The sequence below is a fragment of the Alosa alosa genome, chromosome 6 (assembly GCF_017589495.1).
Source record: "Alosa alosa isolate M-15738 ecotype Scorff River chromosome 6, AALO_Geno_1.1, whole genome shotgun sequence".
Lineage (NCBI taxonomy): Eukaryota > Metazoa > Chordata > Actinopteri > Clupeiformes > Clupeidae > Alosa > Alosa alosa.
The window spans coordinates 17,341,158-17,358,738 of NC_063194.1; the positions used below are offsets into that span (position 1 = coordinate 17,341,158).

General features: G+C 43.7%; 1 protein-coding gene and 1 long non-coding RNA gene across 3 annotated transcripts in view; both read left to right on the forward strand.

Annotated features, from left to right (window-relative positions):
* Positions 1-3,833, forward strand: part of LOC125296268 (glutamate receptor ionotropic, NMDA 2B) — an 86,826-nt gene extending 82,993 nt beyond the window's left edge. The window contains 2 exon segments of the mRNA XM_048246081.1: positions 1,562-3,301; positions 3,303-3,833. Coding sequence (XP_048102038.1) covers positions 1,562-3,301; positions 3,303-3,833 — 2,271 coding nt within the window.
* Positions 1-17,581, forward strand: part of LOC125296280 — a 313,747-nt gene that overhangs the window by 219,143 nt on the left and 77,023 nt on the right. The gene's annotated exons all lie outside the window — the stretch shown is intronic.

A 17,581-nucleotide genomic window follows, 5' to 3' on the forward strand; every position in this document is an offset into this window, starting at 1 on the left:
AGTCAGGCTAAACAATCAGACAAGCATGTAAACAGGCAGAGAGAAACAGGAGGCCATAATGGAGGAGAATGAGGGAAAGGAGAAGCGCACTGCCTGACATGTCAGGGCTGAGGTGTGAGGACAGGTGCAGTCACACACGCAGATGGCCAAAGGTGAGGAAAACAAAACAAAGCAAAGGAGGAGAGAGAGTTGTTGCCTCACACCCTGGAGACGCACTGTATAAAAATAATCTCCATTTGACCCATCTCTGACCCCTGCCCAACGCGCTCACCCTAACTGAGGCTTGCGGCATCTTCACCTTTGACCGTGCATGTTGGCTGAAGGATCTCATTAATTGGTCAGTCATCTACAGACCAGAGAGAACCAGGAAATCATTTGGGGGCATTGATTTTAGCCTGTGTCTATCTGTCATCCCTTTTTGCAGTTTTTTTGTTTGCATAATGGGTTATACATCATGGGCTGCAAATGGCACACCATCTTTCTGTCACTGTAGTGGCTGTGGTGCCTCCCTCACCCTCTCTCTGTCACTGTATGTAGTTTTTACTTTATGATGTTGTGTTAAATGTAGTCAATGGTGCATGTATGAGCCAGCAGGTATTGTTGCATGGAATTCTTATCACATTGAGAGGTATTGATTACTTTAATCCAGCATCTTCCCAAGGCCTGCATTGTTATCAGTCATTAGCTCCATCCTCCTCATCTTCCTATCTGCCTTGTCCCACTTCACCCAGCTACAGCTGTTATTCCATCATTTTCCATTTTAAGGCTACATTGGTCATAGGTTTGGTAATGCGACACCAGTATCAGTTTGTTGTGTCAGTTTCCATATTAAAACATCTGCCCTCAATTAGCCTCATTAATTGGAATGTATTAAGTGTAAGGAGAAGATCATTATCAATAGCTATAAACCATGCCATTTGAAAATTGTCACCCCTAAAGCCATTCTTTGAAGTGACCTGCATAGCCTATGGCCAGTGGCATTTAAATGTGATCAGTAATTTGAAACCTCAGGTAAGATCTTTTGATATAATTTTTGGGCCAATGTCAAAAGGCTAATGCAATTTCAGCTCAAAATCTGTTAGCTTCATTGGCATGAGTTTCCACATTTTACAGTGAAATTAACGAAGGGTAAATGTTCTATAAAGTGTTTGAATAAAAACAAACTAAATTCAAATGGTTTGTTGTACAGAATGCTGTATATTATACTCACTGTAATCCCTGATGTATTGATGTATAGTGACTTTGCTGTTATATTGTGAGTACATCCATACCATAGATAGTCTAGAAGCAAGAGTGCTGTATGTGTACCTGATTACCCTTCCCCCTGAAGGATGTTACATCCTCCCCTACCTTACTGCCCTCCCCTATTTCAACCTTTTGTCTGGGTCTTTGGTCGCCTCCTGTTTACTCCTGTACACTTTTTCTTTCTTAGTAGTGATATATGTCTCTTTTCGGTGGCTTGACACAGAGCTCACTGTTTATGTTGCCATGAAACGGAAATCAGTTGAATTCATTTGGCAATTTGTAACGTCTATGTCTTCTTATATCTTCGTTCCTACAGGAGATCTACAGCTGCATCCATGGGGTTGAGATCGAGGACAAGCCCTCAGCCCTCAATTCACCCTCTGCCACCATGAACAACACTCATTCCAACATCATGCGCTTGCTGCGCACTGCCAAAAACATGGCGTCCCTCTCCGGCGTCAACGGCTCCCCACACAGCGCCCTGGACTTCATCCGCCGTGAGTCGTCCGTCTACGACATCTCCGAGCACCGCCGGAGCCTGGCCGGCCACTCCGACTGCAAGCCGCCCTACCTGCCCGACGACAACATGTTCAGTGACTACATCAACGAGGTGGAGAGGACTTTCAGCAACCTGCACCTTAAGGACAGCAACCTCTACCAGGACCACTACCTGCACCACCACCCAGCCTCTGGCTCTATGCTGGGGCTGACTGGACCTCTGCCCAATAGGCCTCACAGCGTGGGCAGCGGTAGTTCCCTGGAGGGGGGCATGTTTGACTGTGACAGCCTTGGAGGGGGAGTGGCGCCGATTTTCACTACACAGCCAAGGTCTGCTCTGACCCACAGGAATATGAGCAAATTTGACTTGTTGTCCAGCCAGACTCCGCCATCAGGACCAGGCTTCAAACAGGGCCTGGCTGACCTCTATGGGAAGTTCTCCTTCAAAGGCGGGGCATCCAGTTCGGGCTACATTGCTGGCCACGACCGGTACTGCGGTGGTGGGGATGACGGCAACATCAGGTCCGATGTCTCGGACATCTCCACACACACAGTCACCTACGGCAACTTGGAGGGCAACGCTAAGAAGCGTAAGCAGTACCGCGACAGCCTGAAAAAGCGGCCGGCATCAGCCAAGTCGCGGCGTGAGCTGGACGAGATCGAGCTGGGCTACCGCCGGCGGCCCCACCACAGCCACCACCACTACTACGGCCACCGCTCCGTCTCGCCGCCTCCGCTTTTGCCGTCGGAGCGCAAGCGAGGAGGGGTCACCTCCTCCACCTCCTACCTCTTCCAGGATAAAGAGGGCCTGAGGGACTTCTACCTGGACCAGTTCAGGCCCAAGGAGGGCGTGCCCCAGTGGGAACACGTGGACCTGACCGATGGCCCTGGCGGCGGTGGCAGAGTTGGCGGGGGCAACTGCGCCAGCCTGGTGTCCGTGGACGACTTCCTGAAAAGCAAACCCAAGAAGTCGGAGAGTAAAGGCTCAGGGGTCGGGGATGTGGTGGGCAGCGGCGGCGACTGGGAATGCCGAAACTGCAGAGCCAGCTCGACTAGCGTCGGGGGCAAGCAGATGTCACTGCACGGTGCAGGAGGCGGCGGGTACTCTGGGGTGGGCTGTGGGGCATCCGGTGGCGGCGGGGGAGGCGGAGGGGTCAGTAGCCGCCCGAGCTCGGCCACGTGCATGCGCTGCGAAGCGTGCAAAAAGACGGGTAACCTGTACGACATCAGAGAGGACAGCAACCACCTGCTGGAACAGCTGGGGGAGGGGAAGGGTGGGCTGGGGGGCCCGACTCAGGCCCAGCGCAGACGTTCCGGCTTCAGTGGCAAGCCCCTGCGTCGGCAGCATTCCTACGACACGTTCGTGGACATGCAGAAGGAGGAGGAGGCCGGCATTGGCGGCGTCCTGGGCGGGATGGGCCGGGCCGGAGGCATGGGTGGCGCCGGGATGGACGCCATGCTGCCTCCGCCACGGAGCGTGAGCCTCAAGGAGAAGGAGCGCTACATGGATGGCAGCAACCCCTTCGGGCCACATCTTGAGGCACGGGCGGCTCAGAGCTGACGGGACCGAGACCCCGCCCTGGGCCCGGCGAGCCAAAGGCCCTGGGTCGCCCTTTGGCCTGTTTCGGGGCGAGGGCCTTCACCGGCGCTCGGTGGGTGAGAGGGACATGCGGGACCGTGGTTTGATGGAGGGAGGGGTTTACTCACTGTCGAAATCCCTCTACCCCGACAGGGTGAACCAGAACCCCTTCATCCCCACATTCGGCGACGACCAGTGTCTCTTGCATGGCGCCAAATCGTACTACATCAAAAAGCAGCAGCAGCAACAGCTGCCCAAAGGGAGCCGCACGGACTTGCGGAGCTCGGTGGGGGTCACCTCCTTTCTGCCAGCCTCCGCTACAGCAGGGGTAATGTCCAATGTGGCCCAGAGGTTCCCCAAGGAGCTGTGTCTGGGTGGACTGGGCCCCATGGGCAACCATCTCGGTGGGCCCAGTGGGAGCAAGCTGGGTCTGGGTCCTCAGCGACCCTTCAACGGCTCCAGCAATGGCCACGTGTACGAGAAGCTCTCCAGCATTGAGTCAGACGTGTGAGGGGGGGGGGGGGGGGCGGGGGGAGGGGCCAGCAGCGCGGCAGAGTTCAGAGAGTTGGAAAGTGGCTAATGGGGGATGGCGTGATGCCATCTCCACTGCAACCACTCTCCTGAGAGACTAGAGTGTGGTTACAGAGAGCCATCGGAAGATGGGAGAGAGGACAGACACAATGAACTGGCTAGCCGTTATGGGGAAATGTTTTTACATTTAATGCCAGGAATAGAAGTGTTTTGTCCATGTGTGTGTGTTCAGCTGGGTGGGTGGGGCTGGGCAAAAAACTGCAGGAATCAAGAGAGCAGACACACAGGTACACACACACACACACACACACACACACACACACACACATTTGCGGTTGTTGCATCCATTTACATAGAACAAAAGGTTCTCGCGTTACCTCACAGCATTAGTCACCAGTTACAGGTAGAGAATGTTCCGTGCTCTGCCAGTGCTTCGGCAAAAGGGAAGGCTATCATTGCCTGCCATTTTAGCGCAAAGCGCCAAAGCCAAATGGAGATATTCAACCCCCTACAGAGTGCTAAGGAGAAAAGGAAGTTGTGGAGCAGAGTGTCCATCTGGTGAAGTGGCAGGAGAGTGAGAAAGAGAGTGAGAGAGAAGGGGAAAGAGAGAACGCGCTAGAGAAGGAAACGAAAAAAACTCTTGTGAATGAAACCAGGGAATGGCTTAGTTTAATCTCCATTCCTGCCCCCACCTGTTTACTGATGCCCTCTCCTCTGCTCTCCTCTCTTCTCTCCTCCACTGCTCTCTTATTCTTGCCCAGCGCACCACAACATGTGTCTTTTATCTTTATTTGCTATGGAAATACAATCATGAATGAAAATATTGAATTCTTACTGAAGTTAACAGGGTACTATAAACCTAATAATACAAATATCATTGTGAATAGCAAGGATTAATACTAGTAATGATTATGATAACACTGGTTATGATATTAGGTTTGTGTTTTCTTTCTTTGACATTTAAAACCTTTAAATAGTACCAGTTATTTCAATGTCAGCCGACTACGGCAGGAAACTTGTCAACCTTGACTTACTAACCTGAGTGACTATGAAGGTCTTAGGGTTGGTTGTTTTTATTTGTTGTCATCCATGTCTTGTTATTATTTAGTAATTAGCTAATTGTTGAAGACATTGTTTGCTTAGTGGGTAAACTATTGTGTCATCGGAAAACAAGAGATTGAAAAGAAACACTGCAACTGTGATGTATTGATTAAGATTGATAGTGGAGTGTTTCCTGATTGTGGATGGATTCTGACCTAATGGTTGGATGACATGACATGAGCATTTGGTACTCAGAGGTCTTCATCTGTGGGTCTACAAATAATTTATATAATAAATATTTTACGGGAGATTTTATGGGCTAACATGATGGCGTCTGCTGATAGGGGTACGTGAAGGACATGCTAACTAATTGTACCCTGCTGTGATGAAGTTGGACTTGATGTGGATGTTGTGTTACATGGACACAGGCCTGTTCCGTTTCCAGTTCCATAAATGCAATGCTCTACTAAACATGAATGTGTTACAGTCCTATAATGTCTTACATGTTTTTAATGTAAGACTAATGTATGGGAATAACAATTTAAAGCAGACCCAGTAGGTTTAATTACAAAATTACAAGAAGCAGCCTATTGCACAGAGTATACCATTTCTCAAAAAGAAAAATGATTGACATATGTAAGCTGACATTATGCTGTAAACCATGACAGAAACTCTACACTACATTGTGCTGCCATTGCATTGCTGGAATTGTGAAAGACACCGTGTCCACATTCATTTATTGATTATTCATACTCATGGTCTGATATGACAAATCCCAACTCATGACTTTAACACTTTAATTTAATTGGCATGGGGATGACATCTGCTGATGAAATTGAGTTTTGTGACTTGGGGGCTTTAGACTTGAGGTTATCCCGTGATACAGGGTCAATGAAAGAAAGGTTACCCTCACACTGAATGCCATCTAGACAAATACCAAACCCCTGTCTGTCTGTGACAACATGTCTACGTCCTGTTAGCTTGAGACCGTCCCGTTCTACAACGAACCTTCACTCGCGTAGGACGCCGTGTCGAAATATATGCCTTATCATACATAACTCATTTTAATGACAAAAGATATTGTACAGAAAAGCCTGTTGATAATCTTAAGGTCATTTGTATGTACAATTTAAGCTGTCTTATGTTCAAGGGCTGTGGGAAAGATGGATGTTGCAAAGTCTATTAAAAATGATGGCCTTTTGCTTATTGAATGGCACCTCGGAGGCTGCATGAGACAGAAAGGAGGACATTTATGTGGAGTGATCAATGCAATATTTTGATAGACCCATCGGTAGTTCACTAACAAGTACATCACTCTAATTTCTGTTTTCCAACCAAAAAGAGACAGTGATTTCGCCTTATGCTGTATGAAATCAACCCATCGTACTTTACTTTCTTATGTATCTTGTTCAATACATTTTGAATTTTTATACACACATATTTTTGGATACCATTTTGGCCAATATCTGTAGTATGGAATTAAAGGCAAAAGAAAGCAATTGCAAGAAAGAGAAGAATGAAAAAATAGATGATAGACAGAAAGAAAGAAAGTCAACACAGACATGTTATCCTTTTCCCTGTAAATATGTTTCAAAACTTTTCACTTTGTCAGCAGTCAGGATGTAACTTTAAACTATCTTTTACAAAAATTTAGGAAATAAACAAAACATAAATAAAAATGGATAAAATAGGAAAAATTCACAAATAAAAAATTAAAATATGCAAAATATAGTTAAGACAAAGTATTACCAATCATAAGTGATATAATAAACATTTCCTTTTGTTTTAATCTCATGTTTACTACTTAATTATAATAGGTTATTAAGTAATATTATGATTCATTTTAATACTATGCTTTCGCTTTTTTTCACTAAAGTGTTGAGAAGCAAGATACTTTGCTGTATGTTTAGGTGTCTGGTGATAAGGTCCAGTTTAGGGGCCTTGGCTAAGTTTCCCTTGAATTGTTTTAGAATTACTTTTAAGATGCTCTACATGCGTTCACATAATGCACATGAACTCATCTAATAGGTTATAACCTGAGGAACTGCATCGCTGGCATTCACATAGACACAATATAATTGAGTCCTTCTTTTAGCAGGACTGGATAATTCTCTAATTTCTTTTTAAATTATGTTCTTTTGTGTGTGTGTTTGTGTTTTGTGTGTGTGTGTGTGTGTGTGTGTGTGTGTGTGTGAACTAACACAAGTTAATGGCACAGCAGTATTGAGGTTCTTGGTTTAACCTTTATCAAAATCGGCGTAAGAACAGTAGAAACGGTCCAATAAAGAAAAGTGTGCCCCAATTTCAGTCCTTACAAAAGTACTTCTCACCACAGAAGATTCACAGTTGAGTCACTGCTCGACGTCTGAGTCACCACAGTATCAGCCAAATCGCAATCAAGAGTGCATGATGATAAAGGAAATGCGGATTGATTTTATGAAATTAACTTAAGTCTATGCTCAGCCTATGTTACGTGCAGATATTTGGGACAGAAACATGCACACAGTTTAAATTGTTTTGACTCCAGGGTATTTGTATCTAATGCTGACGGCATAGTTTCTTATATTTTCTTATATGTCATATGTTTTTAATACTCTATTCATGTTTCTAACCACGTTCTGGTTTGCTTCACATATCGCTGACTGTGTAGATCTTAATATGTAGCCTAGAATATAAATTCGAATGCTCTTCGGTTGGTTTATGCACGGTTGGGTACCATTGTCAAAATGCTTGAGAATGTAACATACCTTACTGATTTGTACAGCTTTGCATCTTTCATTATGATCAAGTAGTCCCAGTATCAAGGGGCACTTCTCCTGCAGAGGTTTCAGCCAAGACTGAGATGTCTGTTGCCCTTTTGCAATGAATCTGGTTTCTGTTGGGGGAAATGCTTTAAAAGGCTTACATCTAAGTGTTCCACTGGGCTAAATCTCAGACCGGAACTTGTCCTCATTGATAACAATCACATTAATTACTCAAGGTGTTGGAACCCTCTGTACAGTATCACCTCTGGCCGTCCGCGCCGGCCGCCTCTCGCCTCTAAAAGGCTACATCAGGCTGTTTACTGGCATTCGGCGGGAAGGATTGCAGACTAAGCGAGAATACATAAACAGGGCATATTTCCCCAAGGCCCTTGGCACCCATGGCTCACTTGCTGGATCAGAAAGCCAGAAGTCAAGTGGCAAGCAAAAGACAGGAAAATTTAACATGAGGAAATACAATAATTTCAACCAGGAAAAGGGAAAGAGGCTACACATGAGTTTGGAATTGGCAAGGCACTTACAGGCCAGTTCTTATTCTTTCTATTATATGACTATTTAACTAGTGTTACTATGGGCATATGCCAGATTTAAAAAACTTTACTGTTGTCTTCATAGTACATACCTCCTCTACAACAATCAGTTGTCCATCATTTCAATTATTAATTACTATGTTCAAACAAAAAGCAATGAATTAACAGAGCACAAATTAATACTGACAGGTAATCTAATACAACAACAAATGCACTACTACCCCAATGGATATCACAGCCTTTGTGGCAGTGAAAAAGAGCAAATGCTTCAGTTTGCACTGTTGTTTAAATGCTACTGGGCTCTGCGCCTAGTCTGTCCCGCATTTCCATTTAGAGCAGATGATGGCAAAGTGTTGATTGCTTGAGTGACAGGTGACATAGCATAAATATGCCTTTTATTTTATTCAGTGTAGTCAGTGACTCATTTAATCAGTCCTTTATTCTGAATCATGCTTAGGAAAAATCAGGAAATGTCCAGTAGGCTATGCTTGATTTTATTCACAGGAAACTAAAGTAGTCATATCAAGAGCTCAGATTTATTCTTAGTATTGAGTGACTTTTTTACTTCTCTTTCATGCGGAGCATACATGTGACTTAAATATAGCACTAGTATACTTTGAATACAGTATTGTTACAAAAGTAAGATTACCAGCCCTAATACCATCACTGAGTTGTTTTGTTATAGGTAATTATACCAAGAACGTGTTGTACATAAGTTTTAAGTGTGGGGAGTTGGCAATATAAACACTTTTTTTCCATTCAGCACAGTAGTTATTGTTTCCTGTCTGAGATTTCTTTACCAAACCAGATGTGCAAGTTGAATGTCTGTGTGCATGTTGACAACTATTGTTTATGCTTTCTAAAGCTAAATGTGCACCATTTCAACTCATATATGATTTTTTCCCTAAACATTCTATAATTACAAAACTGTTTATAATTTGAGAATCAAACTGGGCTATTAAAAGATAGACATCTTTATTTTTCTGCTGCTTACACAACTTGGATCACTCTCAATGGAGGGTGACAGTCATAGGAGTAGGTTTGGTATCACAGACTACACCATACCCCCCCACCCCCATGATGCTCCTGCTCCAGTGGCATCTTATGCCATAAATGTAACATAAGTCCATTTTAATACTTAACTCGACACATTGTGTTCATGGCCATTTTCTTCCCCTCTTTTGTGGCCCTACTGTACCTTTGAAATGTTACCAAAATTTTTACATTGTGCTGAGGAGATGAAAGAAAAATGAGTAATTGTACAGATTATGTATATATTAATAAGAGAGAATGATTACACTTATTCCTTCACTTTTTGCAAGGAAATAATGATGTAAACCTCAATGACAAATTATCAAATCCATTGCAAAAAGCTGCAAAAAATATTTCATCATGGTACAGTACCTGTAATAAGGATACTACTGATATGTATGAGGATAAGTTCTAAAATATGACCTCTGTCTCTTTGTACATGATGAACAAACTAAAAAGTGTTCAATATTAATAAAAAATGCTAAGTCTTGGGATGGTGTTTTATTTTCTCTGCTCCTATCTTCAAGCCTCATAACATTTCTATGCTTTCTGAAGGTGTATCATCCTCATCTAATACCTTTTGTCCCCCTTTAACTCTTTCATTGTTAATGTTATTATCTGTTTATTATGCATTGTCTCTATTGCATATGCTCTGTGTTCCACTCTGGGTGCATGTTTTTTAAAGAAAGGGAGCTCATTGTTATGCTGTTTGAACTGTTTCTGGGTTTGCAGAACCATATGGATGTGGGCATAGGTGTGCCAGTGTGGGTGTAAGTCTGTGGGCATATCCAACTCTCTGTCACTAGCCTACAGTTGTAGCTCAGTCACATGTCTTTAACAAACATTACATTACATTTGGCTGATGCATTTTTAACCAAAGCGACTAACAGATGGAAGTATATACTTGAGATTTTCCTCAATTAATCCATATTCAGTATGTATTGCTGTCAGTATTTGTTGCTTTTTAGTGTGCTTTGCTTTTAGAATTTGTTGTCTTTAGTGTGTGCATTTAGTATTTGTCGCATTCTAAAATTTGTTGTTGCTCTCCCTCTATAGCACTAAAAACACAACATTAATTTGATCTGTGCGCTGATATATGCACTACCAATGCACACACTGAATCTAGTTCTGAGACGAAGAAGAGGTCTCTCTGCTGCTCTGCCCTAGGGCTGTCCACCTAATCTGCATATTGTAAACTACTTTAGGATGAAGACCTTGTCGGAGAAATTATTCCTGTAGGCAAAAGTGTTGAGCACACAAGCAGCAAACAGAACAGATGACTAGACTGAGCCTTGCTGCCTCTTCCTGTCTGCCCATCTGTGTGTTTGGTCTTCTCTTGTCCTCTCTCCTGTGTTTATGAGGATGACAGAGGAATCATCTGTCATTCACTGTAGTTTGCAAATGAGGGAATATAGTTATTAATTGTACCATGTGTGGGTATATATGCATTTTTATTTTGACATGTTTTGCTTCAATGTCCAAGGATTGTTTAATCTGTTTTTGTAACTATGCAAGGTTTAAAGGTGTAAACATACAGTACATGTATGTCAAAACATAGAAAGCTACTTATAATCAGTTGAACTGAAAGAACACAGTCAAATATTAATGTGCAAAACAATGTTATTGTTTGAAGGAAGTTCCTTCTGTTTACCACTAAGGTTGCTTTTTTATATCGGGTTTGTGTACAAACTCTCTAAATCAACTCTGTATAAAAGTGAAATACTGATAAAAAAAAAAAGAAGATCAGCTAAGCTGACACCTATGGACTCTGAGGTCGACACAGCACATTGAGCCTGGTACTCGGAGAAAACTCATTATACACACCCATGTGTGTTTGAGTCGTAGATCATCAGATATTTAACTCAGTGGGAGGCTTCTGTAATCCTGCACCATCTCCCCCTCCGGGGCTGTCTATCATGTGCCTCTATCTGTCCCGGGGTCTCTGCCCTTCTCTCCATCCACCCATGACATCCATCCTTCTATCCATCCATCCCCTGGTCATTCATCATCCCCTCCTCGCCCTCATCCCTCTGCTGCCTCAGTACTCCCTCCCTCGCTCACTCACTCGCACCTCTCCTCTTTTCACTCTTATTAATTTTTCAGTCACGTTGGAAAGCAAGGCTTATCAAATATTGATGGAGGTGGTGGTGGTGGTGGTGGGGGGTGAGGTGTGGGAAACCTGTGCCATACACAGGGTGGGTGGGGTGGGTGGGGGTGGGGGGTGGCAGGACACAGAGACCTCCAGGAGGCAAGAGGTGATTCAGAGCCAAGACAAGAGGACCCGCAGAAGAGAGTGATAGATAAACAGAGAGAAGGGAGAGGACAAGAGTGAAAAAAGGGGGGAGAGAAGGATAGCGATATAGATAGATAGATAGATAGATAGATAGATAGATAGATAGATAGATAGATAGATAGATAGATACTTTATTGATCCCCAGGGGAAATTCAAGATGTGGAGTTGTATCTATCTATGTAAGTTAATGCAGTGGAATAAACTCAGATATATGGACATGAGGGTGGAGAGAGAGGTTATTATGGCAGAAGGGAAACACAGATGTATGGATATGAGGAGGAGGAGGAGAGAGTGGTTATCATGGAAGAGGGGAGGAGGAGGAGAGAGTGGTTATCATGGAAGAGGGGAGGAGGAGGAGAGAGAGTGGTTATCATGGAAGAGGGGAGGAGGAGGAGAGAGAGTGGTTATCATGAAAGAGGGGAAACACAGATGTATGGATATGAGAGGTGAGAGATGGAGAGAACAGAGGAAACAGAAGCCAGAGACCCAGGCCACCATGAAGGCCAGGCTGACAAGTGCTCTAATTTAACTCCCACCTAATACCCAGTTCTGTTCTGTTCTGCTCGCTGTCTCTCTCTTCTTCTTCTCTCTCCCTCCATCTCTGTTTTTCTTCCCTTTCTTCCCCTCTCTTCCCTTCTCCCACCCCCTCTGTCTCTCCAAGGCCCCTTATATTGTGTGTCAGCATGACTTATTGGGAATGGTGGTGGTGGGGTGGGGGGAGAGAGCTGTGTGTAATAAAAAGGAGAGAGAGACTGGTGAGTTATGGACGCGAGGTCACTGGATTATGGAGGATGAGAACAGAAAGCGAGGGGGGGAGAGAGAGAGAGAGAGAGGGATGGGCCAGGACATTAAAAGAAGAAGAGGAACAGGTGACAGTGGAGGTGCTGCTTTCACTCTCAAGTTCTAGTGAAGTGAATCTGCACTGTGACACTGCTTTTTTTATAGACCGTGGATCCAGTCCTTTAGCCAGTCTGCTGCAGCCATTCATATTGTGGGTTGGGGATGGGTGGCTCGTCGTTCTTTACTGATGCACACTGATCCTTTCTTTCTGTCGCTCCTGATGTACAGAGGCATCTACTGTGGAGAAGGTTTACGCACATTCACCAGTTCCTCTCCCTTGTCTCCATCGATCCACCCCCTCTCATTCCCCATCCTAGTCCTACACAGTCCTATAGTCCTCTGTGACACATTTTCATATGTTTTAAACAATTAACTGTTGCCTAGAAACCAGACTGTTCAGGAGGTGGGGTGTGGGGGTGGAGATATCAGGGATTTGTCATCATCTGATTTTTCACATGCAAAGAGTTGAATGCAAAGAACTGTGTTTTCAATATATTATGACTAATAAACAATTCATAAATCTGGTGCTACAGCAAGATTCCCCAACAGACTACGAGGTCAGTGTCTCTAGGAGACAGTGGAGCGAGTGTAGTCTGCTGCATGAAGGTGCTAATTATGCCTTTGGGCTTCCTTATTCTCTTATTTAGACACACACACACACACACACACACACACACAGACACAGAGTCAGTGTGTAAAAGAGATCCATTGCCATTAGAAGTGCTGCTCATAGTCCAGTGGGTAAAGTCACAAACTTACGTAAAAATGCAGAGAAGGACATTTGTTGGCATTGACTAGTGGCTCCAGCTGACGGTGCAATTAGGCAAACTAAGCAGCCTAATGTCACCGTAGAGACAGAGGCACACATCTGATCAACAACAATGTTATCTACGTGATCTTTGAGGATGGCTATATAATTCCTGCCAGATTGTGTAGGTTGTGGACGTGTGCATTGGAGGACTTTTCACAAACTTTGTTTCCTGTTCATTGCTGTAAGGGTCACCTTCACATTAAGTTGTATATTAGTGGGTATGGCACAATTATCTTCATACCTTGTTATAGTATCACCCAAACTAACCTCCTTAAAACTACTTAGTGATCAGACAGGACATTTTGGACACTAGACTATTTTTAATCAAGAGCTTCATGTTCACAAGAATCCTGCAGCAAGAGCAGTAAACCAGCAACAGTCCGCTCTGTGTGAGGCCATCCCAGGTTTGTCACATACGTATTTCTGTAGTACTGAAAGCCTAATAGGCAGCCATTTCTACCATTTTACTTAGGAACATGATTACATGTAATGTCATCTCATGGAATCATGAACCAATTACTACTGAGATGCTAATGGTTGTTTCAGTGCTGAGCTTTTCCATCCTCCTCATCCTCCAACATTCTAGATATATTGTTCCTAACGCTACCACACGGCCAACGTTAGGAATTTTGTCAGTGAAGCACAAACAAAGAAGACGTCTGTTTGTAAATCATTCGAAATCTTGTGACGTGCACTGTTTTAGTGTATCTCTGTACCTGATGTGATCATGTGACACAAAAAATGGATGTGACTGACACAGCCCACTCCATTAACATCTGTTGTTCTTCTGACACAAATACAGATTATGAGGACCTGCGTCAGGCAGCTGTGCCGCATTTGTTAATTGCCACATTGATTCCAGCACTAAATGAACTGTGACAATTTAACTCCACTGACTCTAAATTGGGTTAGAACTGGTAAATGTTGCAGAATATGCATACTTAGGTGCTCCGTACCTTCCATACCTTTCCCTTGCTAACACTGAAAGGGAAATTTCCTACCAGAATGACTTACCATAAACGTTATGACCAGCAGGCTTCGGCTATTCTTACAACATTCTAAAAAGCAATTACATTATGAACATATAATGCATGTTTGTATGTCAGGAAGAGTCAGTTAATTCCACTGCATCAGGATGAGCGTTGGAAGGGTTGGATGGATGGGTAAATGTGTAGTATGTAAACTATTAACTCCTAACATCACATTATTCAGACACATTAAGCACCAGCTAGATAGATAGACACGCAGACACTGAGCGACCTACAGAGAGATACAGAGAGACACTGGTATGAGCAAGAGAGTAAGGAGAAGACCAGAGTTAAAAATGGTGAGACAACCCTGAGCAATAGAATGGTTGAAAATCAATACAATGCACACAATGAGAGAGAGAGAGAGAGAGAGAGAGCTTAATACAGTAAGGTGCAGCGTGCTCAGAGCAGATCAATCCAGCCCTCAGCTCAGAGGATGAAGTGCTATCAGAGACATACAAAGGGCTTTTGTCTGGCTTTGTTTCCTGGACTTTCTGGCGCAAATAGCCCGTGTAATCATTGGAAAGAGGCAGCTCTGATAGCAGCTTTTTTGTTTTTTTTCGTTCAAAAATGCTTTGTGTCGCTTTTGTTTGAGGGTAATTTAAAGTAAGATGAAGGAGTAGTTTGGGAGCCCACTGCGTGTCTCGCTGGTGGATGTTGGTGGGCTTAGTCAAATACCCATTCTGAGTGCAAGAGAGTTGAAGATGGAGAATGTAGTCTGAAGATTTATACAAGGCTGAACCATAGATCCACAGGGTTAATCATTCCCTGTCTCAGAGAAAGAGAGTGTGTGTGTGTGTGTGTGTGTGTGTGTGTGTGTGTGTGTGTGTGTGTGTGTGTGTGTGTGTGTGTGTGTGTGTATGTGAGAGTTTACATGTTTTTGCATGTGTGGGACAGAGAAAGATGGAGGGAGTGAAAGAGAGAGAGAAAGAGGAGACAGATGGAGTGTAAGGACATGAATAAGCGAGAGAACACTGGGAGAGTGAAAGACAGAAGGTGACGAAAAGATCGGCGAGGAAAGGGTTAAAGAGGAACTGGCGAGATGGTTACTGCGGCAACCCAGCCTAACATATTCCCCTCTGCATTTCTGATAGAAGGAAAAGCTATTGAGCAGAGGTTTTTTTGTGATGGACAGGCAACACTCAGTGTCCATCAAACTAAAAGGGCACTCCAGACCTGCAGAAAGAGGGGGGCAAGTCAGCAGTAAGAAGGTGTTCAGAGTGAGTCATAGTGGGTGCAGAGTGGCCACCACAGGCAGAAGGCAGGCGGACATCCACGCCGCGCCGTCGCTACCTGCAAGGCTAAGCATCCGTAATCTAATGGGAGTCTGTTGTCCATCTGTGAGACATTATTATTGTCATTAGGTTCATGGATGTGTGACCAGATCTGTCCCTGTTGTTTGTGTTTCCTGGTTTTCCTTCAATGCTGATATTAAGCCCTCCCTGCCTGCCTATTCTCTCTCTCTCTCTCTCTCTCTTTCTTTCTCTCACACACACACACACACACACACACACACACCCCCGCATGCTCACACACCTGCTGATAGTGTCTCCTCTGTGACAGGGGAATGCCATGCTCTCCACTGGGTAAGGACTTACTGGGATGCCAAAGCATTGTGACGCCCCTCAACACACACACACACACACACACACACACACACACACACACACACACACACACACACACTCTCTCTCTCTCTCTCTCTCTCTCTCTCTCAATCACTCTCTCTCCTCCTCCTCCTCTTTCTCTCCACCCGGTATCCGTAGCGACCGAGGCAGTGAGGCAGGGTTGCGTGGTTGCTAGGCGACATAGTGAGTGTGGCATTTTGGCCCAGTGAGAGGGAGATGTCTGTGAGGGAGATGCAGGAATGTGGAGGGATGCCGCCCCCTGTAGGAGAGAGACAGACAGAAAGTCTGTGCGTGTGTGTGTGTGTGTGTGTGTGTGTGTGTGTGTGTGTGTGTGTGTGTGTGTGTGTGAGAGAGAGACAGAGAGAAAGATGAAACAGTCAGGGGCGACATTACAGAATCAATTTCATTTAATGTATTCATGTTTTTATTACTTTGTAGCACAGCAGTAATAACACTGATGAGTTCCTGCCCTCCAAGTTCTGTTATTCTAATGAGGCTCATTTGCACTGGGTAAAATTAAAGGGATATTTCACATTCCCAGTACTATAGGTTTATTCACCAATTTTATGTTTTAGCCTTTGGTGTCAGGTTTTTCCTAGATTGAAGATTACTTTTTCCAAAAATCAAGTATCATCATATTTTGAAACACAGGTTACTGTCAATATACACCCACAAAATAACTAGCTGCCTTGAATGTGTCCATCTGTACAACTTAAACATTGTCTGAGGTTTTGTGATAAGACATTATCTCTCTTACCCTGACCTCGTGTGGCCATCTAGAGTATTACATGCTGTACCATTAGACCATCTCATCAGTATACTGCAGCTGCAATCTGCTTCTTTGCCACTCTATTGTTAGGATTAGCACTTTAAGGGAGAAAACAGACCCTGAGCAGATGTATGGAGTTAAGGTTAGAAATAAAATACACAGAGAGAGAGAGAGAGAGAGAGAGAGAGAGAGAGAGAGAGAGAGAGAGAGAGAATACACAAAGGCAAGTAGGGGAAACAATACCATCTGCAGGACATATATGAGATATATGATCACATCAGAAATACATGTTCAAGTACATCATGAGCAATATGGAAACATTCCAATCTAAATGGAAGAATGTATGCATTTGTAACAAATGTCTGCTTGTCCAAATCTCGCATAATAACATATTTGAAGACCATGCTCCCCTATACCAGCTAAAATATTTTGCTGCATAATGTTGTGTAGTATATCACTCATATTTATATCATGCATTTACAGTATATCATAGTGTTTTCAACTTGGCCATTTTGTGTAAAATTGTGTGCTAAAGTACTAATCTTGATGCGTTTATATTTGTATTTGTATTTTAAATATTTGAATGTACAAAAAGCAGTATAAGATTTTGCTGCTAATTTACAGAGGAGATCCAATTAAGGTAGACAACCAGAATCATCTCTCTCTCTCTTTCTCTCTCTTATTCTCTCATTATCCATTACCTTACCCTATACTTCTTCATCCTTACCATAGAATAGTGACTATATTGCTTGTTGTTGCAAAATACTACGATGACAGCAATCCTAGAGTAGAAGCAGATAATTAATGTGTGGTCACTTAAGAGTTATTACATATATTTTGCCATATTTGGCACTTCCTTCCTGTAAGTCTGAAGTCTGACTGGTTAATGTATGGTGGTGTGTGTGATATAGGAAAGACAAGAAGCATGCAAGTTAGTACATAGTACGCATGTGTGTGAGTGTCATAAGTACGTAGCCTATAAATTATCCACAGT